General features: G+C 44.4%; 1 protein-coding gene across 1 annotated transcript in view; it reads left to right on the forward strand.

Moving 5' to 3' along the window:
- Nucleotides 1-18,881, forward strand: part of LOC139172951 (ras GTPase-activating-like protein IQGAP1) — a 75,844-nt gene extending 56,963 nt beyond the window's left edge. The window contains 10 exon segments of the mRNA XM_070762295.1: nucleotides 824-1,056; nucleotides 4,712-4,844; nucleotides 6,243-6,345; nucleotides 8,114-8,249; nucleotides 10,480-10,567; nucleotides 11,618-11,830; nucleotides 13,301-13,467; nucleotides 13,654-13,776; nucleotides 15,668-15,776; nucleotides 18,569-18,881. Coding sequence (XP_070618396.1) covers nucleotides 824-1,056; nucleotides 4,712-4,844; nucleotides 6,243-6,345; nucleotides 8,114-8,249; nucleotides 10,480-10,567; nucleotides 11,618-11,830; nucleotides 13,301-13,467; nucleotides 13,654-13,776; nucleotides 15,668-15,776; nucleotides 18,569-18,682 — 1,419 coding nt within the window. The 3' untranslated portion in view covers nucleotides 18,683-18,881.
- The last annotated feature ends 1,381 nt before the right edge of the window (nucleotides 18,882-20,262 follow it).

Raw genomic sequence — 20,262 nt, forward strand, 5'->3', positions numbered from 1 at the left:
TTATCAGGGCTAGCAAGGAGTGGGGTTTGCTCCCATATTACATACTAATGGCTCGCCTTGTCAGTATTGCTGGGAATGGTCTTGGTCAGGGGTCTCCAACGTTGGCAACTTTAAGACACGTGGACTTCAACTCCCAGAATTTATTTATTTATTTATTCGATTTTTATGCCGCCCTTCTCCTTAGACTCAGGGCGGCTTACAACATGTTAGCAATAGCACTTTTTAAAACAGAGCTAGGCTATTGGCCCCACAATCCGGGTCCTCATTTGACCCACCTCGGAAGGATGGAAGGCTGAGTCAACCTTGAGCCGGTGATGAGATTTGAACCGCTGACCTTCAGATCTACAGTCAGCTTCAGTGGCCTGCAGTACAGCACTCTACCTGCTGCGCCACCCCGACTCATGACTGTTAGTCGTAACAGGGCGAGCCACCAGAATGTAAATTGAGAGCAAATTCCCTCTCGGCTAGCCCAGATGATGATAGCTAGTTTGATCACGAAAGGTCTGCCCCCCAGCTCAGAGGGCGCCAAAGACCCCACGACATTCGGACTATGCTGTGACCGAGTGAAGCTCAGTTCCAGTTGCAGGGTGACCGTGTCCCCGCTTTTGCTTTCTCTGCCACTGAAGAAAGCTTTCCCAAGCTCCCTCTAGCTACCTTTAAGTCACCGCGCGGTGGAGGTTCTGCCGTTTTCTTTCTCTTCTGGTGCCTCCCTTGCGTGTCTGTGCCGTTCAGCAGCCGCGTCTGGGGAACAGAAGTAGGGGGGGTGCGGGAGGGTCCCGGTGTCCCAGGGGAACCTACGTGGCCCCTTTTTCCCTCTTTCCAGATTGTGGGCAACCTGCTCTACTATCGCTACATGAACCCGGCCATTGTGGCCCCGGATGCCTTTGACATCATTGACCTCTCGGCTGGAGGCCAGCTGACCACCGACCAGCGGCGGAACTTGGGCTCCATCGCAAAAATGTTGCAGCACGCGGCCTCCAATAAAATGTTCATGGGAGACAACGCACACCTGGCCCTCATCAATGAATTCCTGTCTCAGTCCTACCAGAAGTTCAGGTAAGGAATTCTAAGCAACGGGGGAGTTGGGCGGGAAAGTGGATGATGCTCAGGGATGCCCTAAGACAGTGATGGTGAACCTATGGCACGGGTGCCACAGGTGGCACGTGGAGCCATATCTGCTGGCATGCAAGCCGTTGCCCTCGCTCACCTCCAACATTCAATTCAATTTATTAGATTTGTATGCCACCCCTTTCCGAAGACTCGGGGCGGCTCACAACAATGATAAAAACAGTATAACAATGGAACAAATCTAATACCAAAATAATATAAAAAACCCCACAATTTAAAAAACCATACAGCACATACATACCAAACATAAAATTTATTTTATTTATTTTATTTATTTATTTATTGGATTTGTATGCCGCCCCTCTCCACAGACTCGGGGAGGGGGGGCATATCCAATAAATAAATAAATAAAATAAATTCTATGTAAGAAAAATATAAGAAAGCCTGGGGGAGATGTCTTAATTCCCCCATGCAGCTTTGATTATCAGCAAGTCTGTTCTGTCGGGCTCTCTGGTAGAATCCTCCCAAAAATTCACAGGTACAAATTTCAGACACACACACGTTTGAAAATTCAAAACAATGTTCTTTATCATGAAAATTCACTTAAACCAAGCCCTCTTTTGGTATAGCAAAGAGCACTCATCTCCAAACAAACTGGTAATTGGTACAAGTCCCTTATCAGTTCTGTGATACTTAGCTTGCAGCTGTGAGGCAATTCACAGCCCTTCTTCTTTCACAAAGTGACACACACTTTGCTCTGGTTTAGTTTCAAAACGGGGGAAACATCAGCACACAAAAGGTCAAAGTCAGTAAAGCAGTCACGAAACACAACGATCAGATAATCCTCCACAATGGCCAAACCCACAGGCTGCTATTTATAGCAGCCTCACTAATTACCACAGCCCCACCCAACCACAGGTGGCCTCATTTTCTTTGATAATAATCTCTCAGTTGTTGTTGCCTATGCATCGCTCTCCGCATGGGTGGCTGTATCATTAACTCTTGTTCTGAATCCAAGGAGGAGCTAGATAATTGATCTCCTTCTGAGCTGTCTGCCACACTCTCCTCCTCCCTGTCACTCATGTCTTCTTGGTCAGAGGAGCCTTCATCAGCAGATTCCACCGGGGGGGGGGGCAAAACAAGCATGCAGCATGTGGATGTCTCTCCCACATCCACAGTCCTTGGGGCAGGAGCAGGGCCAGAGCTAACCACAACAAGGTCCAAAATAAAATCTTGTGCTCTTTGGGAGACGCATGATATTGAATAGTTTGCAGTGTTTAATTTAAAAGAGGACATGAACGTTGCCCAGAGTTTTTGTAGTTATTTTGTACAATTGGAGAACGTTCAATTTGACAGAACTACAGAACTTTTTCTTCCACCTTTATTGAGAAGTTTATGTCCCTTGTTTCATGAAATGTCAATCTCTGTAGTGTAGTAATATTAAAGTAGTAATTTGGTTGCCTAGAAAGATTTCAATAACAGTTCGAAATCAGTAATGCATGCATGCATGCACAGTTTTTTAAAAATTATTATTATTATTATTATTATTATTATTATTATTATTATTATTATTATTTATTGGATTTGTATGCCGCCCCTCTCCGCAGACTCGGGGCGGCTAACAACAGTGGTAAAACAACATGAACAATCCAATTAATAAAAACAACTAAAAAACCATTATTATTTTAAAAAAAAAAACATACACACAAACATACCATGCATAACTTGTAATAGCCTAGGGGGAAAGGATAACTTAACTCCCCCATGCCTGGCGACAAAGGTGGGTCTTAAGTAATTTGCAAAAGGCAAGGAGGGTGGGGGCCGTTCTAAACACTGGGGGGTTCCAGAGGGCCGGGGCCGCCACAGAGAAGGCTCTTCCCCTGGGGCCCACCAAACGACATTGTTTGGTCGACGGGACCCGGAGAAGGCCAACTCTGTGGGACCTTATCGGCCGCTGGGATTCGTGTGGTAGAAGGCGGTTCTGGATGTATTCTGGCCCAACGCCATGTAGGGCTTTAAAGGTCATTACCAACACTTATTGCAGTGATGGTGAACCTTTTGTCTCTCAGGTGGCTAAAGTGTGTGCGCGCACTATCGCATATGCGCGACTGCCCACACCCATAATTCAATGCCTGGGAAGGGTGAACACAGCTTCCCCTGCCCCCCAGAGGCCCTCTGGAGGCCAGAAACCACCTGTTTCCCAACAGGGTCCTGTGGGCTCATGTTTCGCCCTCCCCAGGCTCCAAATCCTTCCTTGGAGCCGAGGGAGGGTAAAAACGCCCCCCCCATCCCCCTGTAGGCTCTCTGGAAGCCAAAAATGCCCTCCCAGAGCCTCTCTGCAAGCCAAAAATCAGCTGGCTGGTACACACATGGACGTTGGAGCTGAACTTGGCAAGGGCTCACGTGCCAGCAGGTATGTCTCTGTGCGCCACCTGTGGCACCCATGACATAGGTTTGCCATCACTGGTCTATTGTTTTACAATTTCTAAGTGCCCGGTTCTTAGTCAGACACAAGAGCTTGATACTGTTGGAAAGAAAACAAGAGGCCTAACCAAGATCAGGTTTTATTTGTGAAATCTGCCAACCTCAGTGATACCCTGTTTCCCCGATAGTAAGACACCCCCGATTGTAAGACGTATCGGGGGTTTCAGGGGGGTCGGCTAATATAAGCCGTACCCCAAAAGTAAGACATATGTCTTACTTTCGGGGAAACGGGGGTATTGCCGGGGGGGGAGCCCTATGACGTCGCTTCCAAGCTCCCCGCGTGCCCTTCGCCTTGCCGCGGCGCCACCGCCTCTTCCCCTGCCGTGGCTCGGCTGCAAGCGGCCAGCGAGGCCGACCGGTTCCGAGGCGAGCGGCCGGAGCTGCGCCCTCCTTCGCCCGCCTCCTTTCCGGCAGCTCCCCGCGCGCCCCTCGCCTCCAATGTTAGACATACCCCGAAAGTAAGACGTAGTGGGGCTTTTGGGGGTAAAAAGAAAGTAAGACACTGTCTTATTTTCGGGGAAACACGGTAGCACTCCCTGAAGGAAGTGTGTAAAAATTGAGACATCTAGTAGGAGCATGATAAGAGTTCAGTCTTGTATGAAGTTCTGGCCTTGGAGAAGCCTCTTTTGATCCAGGGATGAGATTGAACTGACTTTAATAACAATAATAATAATTTATTAGATTTGTATGCCGCCCCTCTCCGAGGATTTGGAGCGACTCACAACAATAAAACATCATATACAGCCCAAACACACCATCCATAAAATCAAAGGCAGCTAAGGATATATCAATTCCCCCATGCCTGGCGACATAGATGAGTTTTCAAAAATTTGCAAAAGGCAAGAAGGGTGGAGGCAATCCTAATCTCCGGGGGGAGCTGATTCCAGAGGGCCGGGGCCGCCACAGAGAAGGCTCTTCCCCCGGGTCCCGTCAGACGGCATTGTTTCGTCGACGGGACCCGGAGAAGACCAACTCTGTGGGACCTTATCGGTTGCTGGGATTTGTGCGGCAGCACGCGGTTCCGGAGGTATTCTGGTCCGATGCCATGTAGGGCTTTATAGGTCATAACCAACACTTTGAATTGTGACCGGAAACTGATCGGCAGCCAGTGCAGGCCGCGGAGTGATGACGAAACACGAGACTTTGTTTTCCTTGCCAGGCGTTTCTTCCAGGCTGCTTGTGAGGTCCCAGAACTGCAAGAGAAGTTTAATGTGGATGAATATTCGGACTTAGTGACACTCACAAAACCAGTGATTTATATTTCCATTGGAGAAATCATCAATACACACACCGTAAGTCTTGCCCATTGATTTTAGTGCTGTTTGCCGATAGCATTCAATTCCATTTAATTTAGTTTAATTTGATTTATTTTTATTTTATTTTATTTAGTTTAATTTATTCAACTTATAAGCCGCTCGTCTCCAAACGGAACTCTGGGTGGTATACAACAATAAAATAGCATACAGTAATTAAAACCCCCAATATTAAAAGGCACTCATGAATGAATGAATTGGCTGACTGATTTTAATGTACAGTATATAGGATTCTAGTAGTAATTTTTAATTAATTAGATTTGTTCTTGTGTTGTTTTTTGTATCTTGTGTGACGCCCTGAGTTTTCGGAGAAGGGCGGCATACAAATCTAAATAATAATAATAATAATTATTATTATTATTATTATTATTATTATTATTACTTTGAAATTGTTGTTTGTTTGCTGGTTGTTGTTGTTGTTGTTATTATTATTATTATTATTATTATTATTATTAATTAGATTTGTGTGCTGCCCTTCTCCGAAAACTCAGGGCGTCACACAAGACACTCTGCTCCAGCCAGAAGTGACAAATGACAGATGGATTAATAATAATAATAATAATAATAATTATTATTATTATTATTATTAATTAGATTTGTGTGCTGCCCTTCTCCGAAAACTCAGGGCATCACACAAGACACTGCTCCAGCCAGAAGTGACAAATGACAGATGGATGAATAATAATAATAATAATAATTATTATTATTATTATTATTATTATTATTATTATTAATTAGATTTGTGTGCTGCCCTTCTCCGAAAACTCAGGGCGTCACACAAGACACTCTGCTCCAGCCAGAAGTGACAAATGACAGATGGATTAATAATAATAATAATAATAATAATAATAATAATAATAATAATTATTATTATTATTATTATTATTATTATTATTATTATTATTATTATTATTATTTAGATTTGTGTGCTGCCCTTCTCCGAAAGCTCAGGGCGTCACACAAGACACTCTGCTCCAGCCAGAAGTGACAAATGACAGATGGATGAATAATAATAATAATAATAATAATAATAATAATAATAATTATTATTATTATTATTATTATTATTATTATTATTTTGTTATTGTTGGTTGTTGTTGTTATTATTATTATTATTATTATTATTATTATTATTATTATTATTATTATTATTCATCCATCTGTCATTTGTCACTTCTGGTTGGAGCCAAGTGCTGTTGCTCAGCGCCCCCTCCTGGCAAAGCCATGTTTGTAAGGCCTCTCGGAAAACCAGGGGGGGGGAGTAGAGTTGGTTCCTTTGAGCCTTTAAGTTCTGCATGCTCTGTGCAAGACTCTGTGCTTTTCCCCAAAGGCTTTGAAAACCATGTAAAGAGGCTTTCTCTCTTCTACCCAAATCAGCTGCTCCTGGACCATCAGGATGCCATTGCCCCAGAGCACAACGATCCTATACACGAGCTTCTGGATGACCTGGGCGAAGTGTCTACCATCGAATCCCTGATTGGTGAGCTTCTCCAATTTCCCCGTTTGGCCTGGGTGTCCGAGAGGGGCTTCTCTGCTGATCCCCAACCGATTCTGCCCTCCCAACATAAGCCAGAAGATGGAATAAAAAAGAAAAAAAAAGGAATATCACCTTGGGCATAAGTATTCAGGCCCTTCACTCAGTTACTTTGCTAAAGCACCTTTGGCGGCAATTACAGCCTGAGGTCTCTTTGGATACGAAGCGACAAGCTTTGTACATTTGGATTGGGGGATTTTCTGCCATTCTTCTTTGCAAATCCTTTCCAGCTCAGTCAGTTGACCCTTGGTGGGCAGCTGTTTTCAGGCCCCTCCAGACATGTTCAATAGGGTTCACGCCACTGGTTGAGCCATTCTAGGAATCCACAGAGTTGTTCCTAAGCCACTCTTACGTTGTCTTGGCTGTGTGCTTAGGACCATTGTTAAAGATGCCTTTTATATTCTGCTGTTTATTAATTTATCTATCTATCTATCTATCTATCTATCTATCTATCTATCTATCTATCTATCTATCTATCTATCTACCTATCTACCAACCTACCTACCTTCCTACTTACTTTACTTACTTGTTTGTTTGTTTGTTTGTTTATTTGTTTATTTATTTATTTGATTTGATTTGATTTGTATGCCACCCCTCTCCGTAAACTTGGGGCGGCTAACAACAATAATAAAACAGTATATGACAAATCTAATATTTAAAATAACTGAAAACCCTTATTAAAAATAAAACATACACACAAACATACTATGCATAAATTGTATAGGCCTAGGGGGGAAGGAGTATCTCAATTCCCCCATGCCTGACCACAGAGGTGGGTTTTAAGGAGCTTACGAAAGGCAAGGAGGGTGGGGGCAATTTATTTATTTATTTACTTACTTGCTTGCTTGCTTGCTTGCTTGCTCGTTCGTTCGTTCGTTCGTTCATTCGTTCGTTCGTTCATTCATTCATTTATTATGCCGCCCCTCTCCATAGACTCGGGGCGGCTCACAGCAGCAATAGAAAACAATGTACAATACAAATCTAATATTACAAAGTTAAAAACTCATAATTTAAAAAAACATGCACACAACATACCATGCATAAACTATAAACTATATTCATAAACTACTCAAGTCTCACTTATGCCGCCAGGCATGGGGGAGTTAAGATATTCCTTCCCCCTAGGCCATTACAAGTTATGCATGGTATGTTTGCGTGTTATGTTTGGTTTTATAATAAGGGTTTTTAGTTGTTTTATTAATTGGATTGTTACATGCTGTTTTTTATCATTGTTGTTAGCCGCCCCAAGTCTACAGAGAGGGGCGGCATACAAATCCAATAGATAGGTAGGTAGGTAGGTAGGTAGGTAGGTAGGTAGATAGATAGATAGATAGATAGATAGATGATAGATAGATAGATAGATAGATAGATAGATGATAGATAGATAGATAGATAGATAGATAGATAGATAGATAGATAGATAGATAGATAGATAGATAGATAGATAGATAGATTAGGTAGGCAGGCAGGCTGGCCTGCGGAAGATATCTCAGTTCCGAAAGGCAAGGAGGGTGAGGGCAATCCTAAACTCTGGGGGGAGCTGGTTCCAGAGAGTCGGGGCCGCCACAGAGAAGGCTCTTCCCCTGGGTCCCGCCAAACAACATTGTTTAATTGACGGGATCCGGGGAAGGCCAACTCTGTGGGACCTAACTGGTCACTGGGTTTCGTCAGTAGAGGATTGTAAAGAAAGGAGACTCTGCTCTTTCTCTCGCAGGAGAAGGGTGTGGCAACGTGAATGACCCCAGTAAAGAGATGCTGGCCAAAACCGAGGTTTCTCTCACTCTGACCAACAAGTTTGATGTTCCCGGTGATGAGAATGCAGAGATGGATGCAAAGACGATCCTGCTGAAGTAAGTGAAGGCGAGGACTGGGGGCTGCCGAATCTGTAGTGGGGGTCTTTGCTGCCTTTCAGTACTGCCTGTCTTCTCTCCCCTGCGCAGAGGTCGAGAGCCGACTGGCTGACTTGGGTCAGTCCATGTGTCTCCGACCCAGGAAGTGAAAGACAAGGGCTACAATAATAATAATAATAATTATTATTATTATTTATTAGATTTGTATGCCGCCCCTCTCCATAGACTTAGGGCGGCTCACAGCAATAATAAAAACAATGTACAATAACAAATCTAATATATTTTTAAAATATCTAAAACCCCTTATTTAAAAACAAGACATACACACAAACATACCATACATAAATTATGGGAAGATAATAATAATATTTATTAGATTTGTATGCCGCCCCTCTCTGCAGACTCGGGGCGGCTCACAACAACAATAATAACAATACAGTGATCCCTCTATTATCGCGAGGGTTCCGTTCCAGGACCCCTTGCGATAATCGATTTTTCGCGAAGTAGCGGTGCGGAAGTAAAAACACCATCTGCGCATGCGCAGATGGTGTTTTTACTTCCACCGCCGCCCGCCCTTCGCCCGCCCACCCCGTTGCTCGCGCCTGGGGTTTCCCCGCGCGCGCACCGCCCGCCCGCCCACGCCATTGCTGGGGCTGCTTCCCAGCTGGGAAGCGGAGCTGGGATGTCCCCAAGCGCGCGCGCGTTGCTGGGGCCGGAGCTGGGGGGTCCCCAAGCGCGCGCGCGTTGCTGGGGCCGCTTCCCAGCTGGGAAGCGGAGCTGGGGTTTCCCCAAGTGCGCGCGCACCGCCCGCCCGCCCACGCCGTTGCTGGGGCTGCTTCCCAGCTGGGAAGCGGAGCTGGGGTGTCCCCAAGCGCGCGCGCGTTGCTGGGGCCGCTTCCCAGCTGGGAAGCGGAGCTGGGGTGTCCCCGCGCGTGCCGCCCGCCCGCCCACGCCGTTGCTCGCGCCGCCGCTGGGGGGAAGACCGCTGGGGGGAAGACCCAGGGAAGCCGCCCAGCAGCTTATCTGCCCGGCGAGAAACTCCACCATCTACGCATGCGTGGCCATAGAAAAAAGGCACGCATGCGCAGATGGTGGAGTTTACTTCCGGGTTGAAAACTAGCGATATAGCCCTTTCGCGATGCTCGAGGACGCGAAACTCGAGGGATCACTGTATAACAAATCTAATATTTAAAAACATCTAAAACCCATCATTAAAACCATACAACACAGGCACCGGTTGCCATTTTGCCATCTCAGCTTGGGTGTCCTTGGCTTATGGCTGACAGTTTACCCAAGCCAGCAGACAACCTGTCCCAGTAGCTGCTTAGATTACAACATTAAACGGCACCTGCATAGAGGAGACTGTTGAGCCTTGGGGGGAATTGCATAAGGAAGCTCTCGTCCCTCCTGCAAAGAAGCATTTGTGGATCCTAGATCCAACTGCATAAAACTTTTTTTTTTTTTCAAAAAGTTTTTTTTAATTTTTCTGGAGTCCACGTTTCAGCCGTCTTCGTGACGTCAAAGCTCCACCCATGGAATTCCCTATTGGGATTCCCCACCTCCGTTTGAGCCTCCCGACCGGCCCGACAGCTCCGCGCCTCTTTTGCAAAGCTGACAGCCAGGCGGCAGGGCTTCTCAGCGTCCTCCTGAACCCAAACGCCGAACCCGAACTTTTGCCGAACTTCCGGGTTCGGCGTTCGGGAGGACGCCGAGAAGCCCCCCGGCTGTTTCAAAAGGCGACAGACGGGCAGTGGGGCTTCTCAGCGGTCTCCCGAACGCCAAACCCGGACGTTCGGCAAAAGTTCGGGTTTGGCATTCGGGTTCGGTAGGACGCCGAGAAGCCCCCCGGCGAGCAGCGGCACCCAGCGGAGCGCCATTTTTGCGGGGGTGGTGGTATTTTTCTTGCACGCATTAATTGACTTTACATTGTTTCCTATGGGAAACATTGTTTCGTCTCACAAACTTTTCGCCTTAGAAACCTCCTCCGGGAACCAATTAAGTTCGTAAGACGAGGTATTACTGTATTTAAGTTAATTTAAAAACCCCAATTTAAAGAACCAATCATACATACAGACATACCATGCATAAATTTTATAAGCCTAGGGGAAGGGAAAGTCTCATTTCCCCCATGCCTGACGACAGAGGTGGGTTTTAAGGAGCTTACGAAAGGCAAGGAAATATAGAACCGTAGCGAGGTTGACACATGCTTTTGATTATGTTTATTTCCTAGCACCAAACGTTTAATTGTGGATGTGATCCGCTTCCAGCCAGGAGAAACATTAACAGAGATTCTCGACGTTCCAGCTGCTGCTGAGCAGGTATGGAAGTTAGTTTACTCTCCATGGGTCTGTAGCTACCTAACATAAGGGAAGGGGATTGTTGTACCAGTTCTTAAATGGGGGCTTAGAGTGGACCAGGGGTCCCCAAACTTTTTACACAGGGGGCCAGTTCACTGTCCCTCGGACTGTTGGAGGGCCGGACTATTAAAAAACCTGTGAACAGAGTCCTATGCACACTGCACACACCTTATTTCTTTCTCTCTCTCTCTCTCTCTCTTGCTTTCTTTCTCTCTCTCCCTCTCTTGCTTTCTCTCTCTCTCTCTCTCTCTCTTTCTCTCTCCCTCTCTTACTTTCTCTCTCTCTTTCTCTCTCTCTCCCTCTCTTACTTTCTTTCTCTCTCTCCCTCTCTTGCTTTCTTTCTCTCTTGCTTTCTTTCTCTTTCTCTCCCTCTCTTGCTTTCTTTCTCTCACTCTTGCTTTCTTTCTGTCTCTTGCTTTGTCTTTCTCACTCTCTCTCGCTACCTCTCTTCCTCCCTCCCTCCCTTTCTCTCTCCCTCTCTTTCTCCCCTTCCTTCCCTCCTTCCCTTCCTCCTTCCTTCCTCTCCACTTCTTTCCCTCGCTCTCTTTCCCTTCTCTTTCCCTTTTCTTTCTTTCTCTCCACTTCTCTCTCTTTTCCCTTTTTCACCCTCCCTCTTTTCTCACCGCGGAGGACTCACCCGACAAGCCTCCACCCTCCGACCCCGGACTCCCATTCAATCCCCATTCAGAAAACAGGAGCTAGCAACTCAAAGAGGAGGAGGAGGAGGGTGTGTGCGTGTATGTGTGTGTGCTGTGCCCAGCTCGGCTTTCGGCAAGCCTTACTTTACCTCGGGTGAGATGAGATTGAGGGGGACGTTCTCACTGCTTTTCCAGTGTGGCCTTGGAAAAGACCCGCGGGCCAGATAAATGGCCTCAGCGGGCCGCATGTGGCCTGCGGGCCGTAGTTTGGGGGCCGCTGCAGTGGACCAAGGGCACGATGAGAAATTGTTTAGATCTGTATTTTAATTGTTCAGATTGTGGTTTGCAAATGACAATGTTGATCCTTTTCTAGGAAGCTGAACACCAAAGGGCCATGCAGAGACGGGCTATTCGGGATGCGAAAACCCCTGACAAAATGAAGAAGTCAAAATCAGTCAAGGAGGACAACAACTTGAGTCTCCAAGAGAAGAAGGACAAAATTCAATTAGGGCTGAAGAAGCTGACCGAACTGGGCATGGCAAACCCAAAGAATAGATACCAGGATTTGATCAATGATATTGCAAAGGTACCGTATTTTTCAGACTATAAGACACACCGGTGTATAAGGTGCGCCAAGATTTTGAAGGGGCGAGTAAGAAAAAAAAAAGTTTTTGTCTTCTCCAGCCATTAGGTGCACTTTGCAAGCCTCCCAAACCCTCTGCATGCCCTGTTTTTTGCAAAAATGGGCCCATATTTTGCAAAAATGAGGGCATTTTTACCCTCCCCCAGCCCTCAGGAGCACTCTGCAGGCCTCCCAAACCCCATGTCCACCCCACAGAGGGCTTGGAAGTCTGCAGCATGTTCCTGGGGGCTGGGGGAAGGACGCCCCATTTTTTGGGGGGGGGGGAGGCCCATTTTTCACCCTATTTTTGCAAAAATGGTGTGCGGAGAGGGCTTGGGAGGCCTGCAGAGTGCTCCTGGGTGATAAGAAAGGCAAAAATGTCCCCATTTCTGCTAAAAACTGCCAATTTGTTGCAAAAATTGGATGCAAAAAGGTTTTGGGAGGCCTGCAGAGTGGTACTGGGGGTTGGGAGAAGGCAAAAATGCCCCCCCTTTTAAAAAGGAGTAATCCCCCCCCCCTTTTTTTTTGCAAAAATTGGTATTTTTGCCTTTCCCCAACCCCCAGGAGCACTCTTCAGGTCTCCCAAACCCTCAGTGCATCCCATTTTGGGGAAATAGGCGGATTTTTCGCAAAAATGGGACATGGGAGCGGGGCTTCAGCAGGCCAAAAATGGCTGTATTTGGAATATAAGATGCACTGACATTTCCACCCGTTTTTACTATGAAATATACTGTAGGTTTTGCGAGAAGTGCCAGGAAGAACAACCTCAGATATGGTTGCTCAAATAGGTGTCTGTGGAAAGGGGAAAACGTCTGTTGCGTGGCCCAGAAGAGCTGCGTGTACTCCTCCAAAATAATAATAATAATTTAATAATAATAATAATAATAATAATAATAATAATAATTTATTGGATTTGTATGCCGCCCCTCTCCGTAGACTCGGGGCAGCTAACAACAATGATAAAAACAGCATGTGACAATCCAATAATAAAAACAACTAAAAACCCTTATTATAAAACCAAACATACACACAAACATACCATGCATAACTTGTAAAGGCCTAGGGGGAAGGAATATCTCAACTCCCCCATGCCTGGCGGTATAAATGAGTCTTGAGTAGTTTACGAAAGACAGGGAGGGTGGGGGCAGTTCTAATCTCCGGGGGGAGTTGGTTCCAGAGGGCCAGGGCCGCCACAGAGAAGGCTCTTCTCCTGGGGCCCGCCAAACGACATTGTTTAGTCAACAGGACCCGGAGAAGGCCAACTCTGTGGGACCTTATTGGTCGCTGGGATTCGTGCGGTAGCAGGCGGTTCCGGAGGTAATCTGAATCTGGTCCACCAAGTTCAGTTAATAGCCAGGTGTTTTTAGTGGCCCCCCCAACACCAGATCTTCAAGTCAAAGCCTGGTTTTCATATATATTCCTCTCCTGGTTTAGGATATCCGGAATCAACGTCGCTATCGCCAGAGGAGAAAAGCAGAGCTGGTGAAGCTTCAACAGACCTACAATGCCCTTAATTCCAAGGCTACTTTCTACGAGGAGCAAGTGGATTACTATAAGAGCTACATCAAAACCTGTTTGGATAATTTGGCCAGCAAGGGCAAGTGAGTGCCATCTCCCAAGATTCTGCAATTTAACTTTCGGCACAGAAATTATTGAAAAGGGATTGAGAGTAGTTGTGATAGCAATAGCACTTAGACTTATATACCGCTTCATAGCATTTTTACAGTCCTCTCTAAATTATAATCCCTTATTTCCATGGATTTCTAACTTAATGTTTCTTGCTTTAGGGTCTCAAAAAAGCCACGGGAGATGAAAGGGAAGAAGAGCAAGAAGATTTTTCTAAAATACACAGCAGCCCGACTCCATGAAAAGGGAGTTTTGCTAGAGATTGAAGACCTGCAAGCCAGCCAGTGAGTATATCTATACCAAAAAAAAAAGCCACACGGGGATAATTAAATCTGATACATGACATAACATTTATTTATTTAGTCAGTTAATCAGTTAGTTAGTTAGTTAGTTAGTTAGTTAGTTATTTGATTTATATGCCGCCCCTCTCCGAGGACTCAGTTCACCTTACAACATACAGAAAAACAATATTTATTTATTTATTGGATTTGTATGCCGCCCCTCTCTGGAGACTCGGGGAGGCTAACAGCAATAATAAGACAGTGTGCAATAATAATCCAATACTAAAAACGATTAAAAACCCATTAATATAAAAACCAAACATACCTACAGACATACCATGCATAAAATTGTAAAGGCCTAGGGGGAAAGAGTATCTCAATTCCCCCATGCCTGACGGCAGAGGTGGGTTTTAAGGAGCTTGCGAAAGGCAAGGAGGGTGGGGGCAATTCTGATATCTGGGGGGAGCTGGTTCCAGAGGGTCGAGGCCGCCACAGAGAAGGCTCTTCTCCTGGGTCCCGCCAAATGACATTGTTTAGTCAACGGGACCCGGAGAAGGCCAACTCTGTGGGACCTAACCGGTCGCTGGGATTCGTGCGGCAGAAGGCGGTCCTGGAGATATTCTGGTCCAATACCATGAAGGGCTTTATAGTTAGTTAGCTAGTTAGTTAGTTAGTTAGTTATTTGATTTATATGCCGCCCCTCTCCGAGGACTCGGTTCAGCTTACAACATACAAAGAAACAATATAGCATCCTAAATCCAATTAATTTAAATTAATAATCTAAAAAAATCTAAAACCAATAAAAACTCTCATTCCCATCCAGTCAACTAACTCACAATACAATCATCGGCCAGGGGTCTAGGGTCTAGCGGCCCCAAGCCTGGTGGCAGGCGAGGAGGGTGGGGGCTGTATGAATCTCTGTGGGGAGCTGATTCCAGATCCCCCCCCCCCCGAGAAGGCTCTTCCCCTAGGACCTGCCAAACGACATTGTCTAGTTGACAGGAGCTAGAGAAGGCCAACTCTGTGGGACTTAACTGGTCACTGGGACTCATGCGGCAGAAGGCGGTCCCGCAAGTATTCTGGTCTGATGCCATGTAGGGCTTGATAGGTCATCACCAACACTTTGAATTTTGTTGGGAAACCAATTGGCAGACAGTGAAGTCCGCGGAGTGTTGGAGAGACATGGGTATGCCTAGGCAGGCCCATGACCGCTTGCATGGCTGCGTTCTGCCAATTTGCAGTTTCCAAACACTCTTCAAAGGTAGCCGCTCTCAAATTTCCTGGGAAATTTTTCCGGGCTCAGGTTCTTAAGTAGAAAATGGTTCTTAAGAAGAGGCAAAAAAATCTTGAACACCCGGTTCTTATCTAGAAAAGTTCTTAAGCAGAGGTGTTCTTAAGTAGAGGTACCAATGTATCTCCTTCTAGCAGGAGGTTTCAAGCATGTTTTCCATCGCATCATGTTTCAGCAATAGCAGCAATATCTCTGCCCTCTTGTACGTGGACTTCATTTCCCCATACTTGGAGCATCAATGGTCTGTGGCTGATCCTGTTGCATGCTCTCCTTACCGGAGGAGGTTCAGATCGATTGATCTGCTCCCTGGTTCTCCAGCCTTGGCCACAGCCATCATCTCTGCTCTCCGCAGTGATGTGTTTGGCCTGCCAAGCCTCCACCAGCAGCCACTTTTAATTTCTGTTTTTTGTTTATCAAAATAAAAAAAATGGGGAAAATCATTTTGATTGAAAAGTGATTTAGCTGCTATCTGTGGCAAGCCAATCCATCCCTTTATGTCTTTGTCTATTGACACGTGTAAATTGTATTTTGTTTTTATCTACAGGTATGATAATATTTCGGTCAATATGAATAACATGTCTATTTGTGTATTCAACTGAATAGGTTTAAAAATGTGATATTTGAAATTGGCCCGACAGATGAAGTGGGAGACTTTGAAGTAAAAGCCAAGTTCATGGGAGTTCAGATGGAGACGTTTATGTTACATTATCAGGTATGAACGTTGTTACTGTTTTGGTCACCCGGAAGGGAAGATGTTAACTTTGCAAACATTTACTGGCAGTGATTTTTAAAAGAAGTAAGATTAAAATCTGGATGAAGAATAGAGGTAGTCAAGCAAAAGTTAAATAATATGCTAAACATTAATTGGATAATTGCAAAAGAATTAGCAATACTAGTTAAATATGGGGAATTACGAGAATTTAAAGAAATCAAAACAGCAGCTTTGGAAAGCGCTCAAGCAGTAGTGGTATTAGGGTGGAAGGATAGCAATAAATGGACAATCCAGAATTGGTACTGGTACATGGTGGACCACATCCACTTCGAAATTATGGAAATAAGATTAAATAACTTTGGTGAAGATCAATTGGAGAAGCTGATGGCACGATGGAACAAGGTGAAAAATTATATCTTAAGTAGAATTTATGACGACAATGTGAAAAATAAATTCCAATCACTTTTTGTATGTAAAGAAATGTAAACCGGAGCTAAGGAAGAAATTGAAACTTATTGCAGATAATTTAACCCCCTAAATGGTGGTGGGGGTTTTATTGGTGTTGGGCACGTTTTCTTTTAAGTATTTTGTTTGTTTGTTGTTAATTTAGTAAATAAACCAATAAAAAAATTTATTAAAAAAAAAGCAAAAGTTAATACAATGATAAAAAGTTTAAGTCTTGTATTTAAAGTTATTGTTTACAAATCATAGATCTCTCAAGTGATATGAATTAAGCAAGCAGGGTCTGTTAAGTCTTCCAATATTTAACCCATCAGTCTCTTGGGTTTCGCTAAGAAAGAGCCTTCTCCCCCTATTCTGTTCATGAGATCAGGTGCCTTGCCAACCCACCTGGAAAATGCGTCTTTGAGATTGTAAGGTCAGGGCTATTCCTCATTGGTGACATTGAATTATTGTCATGATGCATTTCTAACTTTCAGAAGATATTTATTCACTCCAACATAACAAATTTTAATACCCAAAGGGAAATATTTTAGGTCTTAGATACAGAAATGCTGTAGCTGTTCCTTTGAATAAGTTCTGGTAAAAACAGATACATAAAACAAATGTAGAAATTTTGGTTGAGAACTTTAAATCCAGAAAATACTTGCTACTTACTACAGGTATTCTCCCAGTTACGACTGTTCACTTACCTGGTTTCTCCCCAAGATATGACCTCCCCTGATAATAAGCCAAGTCAGGCTTTTGAGTGCAAGGCAATAAGGTCAAGCGCTTGTTTCGGGGTTCAAAAAAATATAAGACAGGGTCTTATTTTGGGGAAAACATGGTAGCAACCGTTCAAAATTACGATGTAGCCTTCCCTGTGTACTTATGGCCCAGTCCCGAAATCACAAATGCTGTGGCCTTTGTTCACCCTTATGGATGACCACAGAGGCCCTGCAACATCCATCCTGCTAATTCCCCTCCAGCCAGAAGGGGCACTGGACCTATGGAGACTGACTTCCCTTCCGAAGATGCCTCCTCTGCAGCCGCTCTACTCCTTTGTGCCCCACTTGTATGCAGATGAAGTATCCAGGTCTCCATCAGGGGGGAAAGGTTACAGCAAGTTTTAAAAGGTAGAAAAACGAGCCCATAAAGACAGAAAAAAGGATATAAAAGAATAGACATAATTATCTAGAACAGAAAAGGAAGAAACAAGGCTAAGAGCGAAAGGCAGCCACCAACTAAAAAAGAGGGATTGTCAAATTTAAAATTTTTAAAGCTTAAAACTTTTAAATTTTGAAAACTTTAAATGTACTAATACATTTTAAAATTATTAACTGGATATTTTTTTTCTGGAAAACTCTGGCGAAATCTTCCTTAAATGAACAACCAAAATTATACTTTTGAGAACTATTTTTTTTCTTTTTCTTCAAATATATATTGAGAAAAATCTCTCGCTTTTACATAATTTTTACCCTAAAAAGAATCAGCAAAAAGAAACAAACTCGTGGAGCAGGTGACTGGTACCATTGTGGTATGCAATATATGTTCTGTGTACCCTATTTTTCGGAGTATAAGATGCACCTTAGTTTGGGGGGAGGAAAATGGGGGGGGGGGGGGGAATTTGCCTACCAGGAATTCATATGACTAGTGTCCTGGGTCTGGTCAGCTTCAGCACATTATTTTATCCCCTGGTTAGGGCTTTAAAAAACCCTTATTCAGAGAGAGTAACAATGCAAGAGCCTGCAAGCTGGTAAGAGCTGGGAACATCCTTAGCACCTTGTTATTTATTCATTCATTCATTCATTCATTTATTAGATTTGTATGCCGCCACTCTCTGTAGACTCGGAGCGGCTCACAACAACAATAAAATAATTCAAGACAAATCTAATCATTTAAAAACATTTTAAAAAACCATTATTAAAGCAGACGTACACACAAACATACCATACATAAATTGTATAGGCCCAGGGGAGATGTCTCAATTCCCCCATGCCTGACGGGCTGGAAAGAAATTTATTTGGAGCAAGTAGAGCAATGAAAAAAAGCCTGCAAACACTTAGGGCTAGAAAAACATTCTTAGCAGAGAGTAACAATGAAAGAGCTTGCAAGCCAGTAACATCTGGGAACATCGTTACCACTTACTAAAGGCTGGGGGGAAAAGCTTTAAAAATAAGCTACACTCAGAGCATAAGACGCACCCAAATTTTCTTTTAGGGAGGAAAAAAATGTGTCTTGTACTCCGAAAAATATAGTATGCGCTTATCCCCAAAGAACACCCAAATTATACATGTATTAAATGTAATCTGTGTGAACTACTCACTCTCGCTGTCTCTCTGTCCCTTTGACAGGATCTGCTGCAGCTGCAATATGAAGGTGTAGCTGTCATGAAGTTATTTGACCGAGCAAAAGTGAATGTTAATCTGCTTATTTTCCTTTTGAACAAAAAATTCTATGGGAAGTAAGTCCCATTCTTGGAAAGTATTTGAAGGCAGCTTCCTTTCCTGTGGGCACATGGTTAAACCATGCATAGGACCTCTGTCCTCAATATGGAATCTCCAGCTATTGGCATCTCATTTCGACATTGCTGCACACATTTCTTGCATATTTTTCCTAAATATTTGCTAAATGGTCACAATTAATTAAACCATTCTTTACACCTTTTCTGTTCTCTTGAGTATTTGTTCCAGGCAGAAAAAAAACCTAGAGGTCCAACAAAATTCCTACTGTGCTAACCAGACAACTGAAGCAGAATGAAGAAAAAATATCATTTATTACTAATATTCAAGTACAGTGATACCTTGTCTTACAAACTTAATTGGTTCCGGGCATAGTTCCCTCTAAGCTGAGCAGTGAGCAATCGCTCACTTAAAAATCATCATCAATTCAGAGTTTTCCAAACCTGCCCAGAAGCCGAGAGGGAAAGAGTGAGAGGGAAGGAGAGAGAGAGGAAGAAAGGAAGAGAGAGAAACATAGAAAAAAGAGAGGACGGAAAAGAGAAAGAAAAAGAATGGGAGTAAGGAAGAGAGAAAGAAAATCAAAATCTAGTTTGAAACTAGCTCAACTATTTAAGTGGTATTTTGATATTGATAGAGTTGCCCTATTATGAGCTCACTGTTATAGACACACAGTACAGTATTTTATTTTGAAATTTTCTGAGGCAAAACAGGGTGGGTTTTTTATTTGTTTGTTTGTTTGTTTATTTATTTATTTTTTATTTCTGTGCCGCCCAGTCCCGAAGGGACTGCCGCTCAGACACTATACTTTTCCGCCCACCCCCCCAAAAAAAATTAGAGGGAACACTGGTTCCGGGACGAGGTACTTAAGGTGAAAAGTTTGTAAGACGAAACAATGTTTCCCATAGGAATCAATGGAAAAGCGATTAATGGGTGCAAGCCCCAAATTCACCCCCTTTGCCAGCCGAAGCGCCCGATTTTACGCTGCTGGGATTTCCCTGAGGTTCCCCTCCATAGGAAACCCCATCTCTGGACTTCTGTGTTTTTGCGATGCTGCAGGGGAATCCCAGCAGGGGAATCCCAGCAGTGCAAAAAGTCCGGAAGTCCGGAGGTGGGGTTTCCCAGCGAAGGGAGCATCAGTGAAATCGCAGCATCACAAAAACACCAAAGTCCTCGAAACCCCACCTCCGGACCTCTGTGTTTTTGCAATGCTGCGATTTCACTGAGGCTCCCCTCGCTGGGAAACCCCACTTCCGTTGCCAGTGAACCACCCGTTTTTGCGCTGCTGGGATTCCCCTGAAGCATCACAAAAACACGGAAGTCCAGAGGTGGGGTTTCCCATGGAGGGGAGCCTCAGGGGAATCCCAGCAGCGCCCAAAAGGGCGCTTCGCTGGCAACGGAAGTCTGGAGGCGGGGCATCCCAGCGGCTGGGGTGGGTTTGTAAGGTGAAAATAGTTTGTAAGAAGAGGCAAAAAAATCTTAAACCCTGGGTTTGTATCTCGAAAAGTTTGTATGACGAGGCGTTTGTGAGACGAGGTATCACTGTATCTCTCAAATACAGTGTGCGCAGATGTTTTTTTGTCTTTATA

The sequence above is a fragment of the Erythrolamprus reginae genome, chromosome 10 (genome assembly GCF_031021105.1).
Source record: "Erythrolamprus reginae isolate rEryReg1 chromosome 10, rEryReg1.hap1, whole genome shotgun sequence".
Taxonomy (NCBI): Eukaryota; Metazoa; Chordata; class Lepidosauria; order Squamata; family Dipsadidae; genus Erythrolamprus; species Erythrolamprus reginae.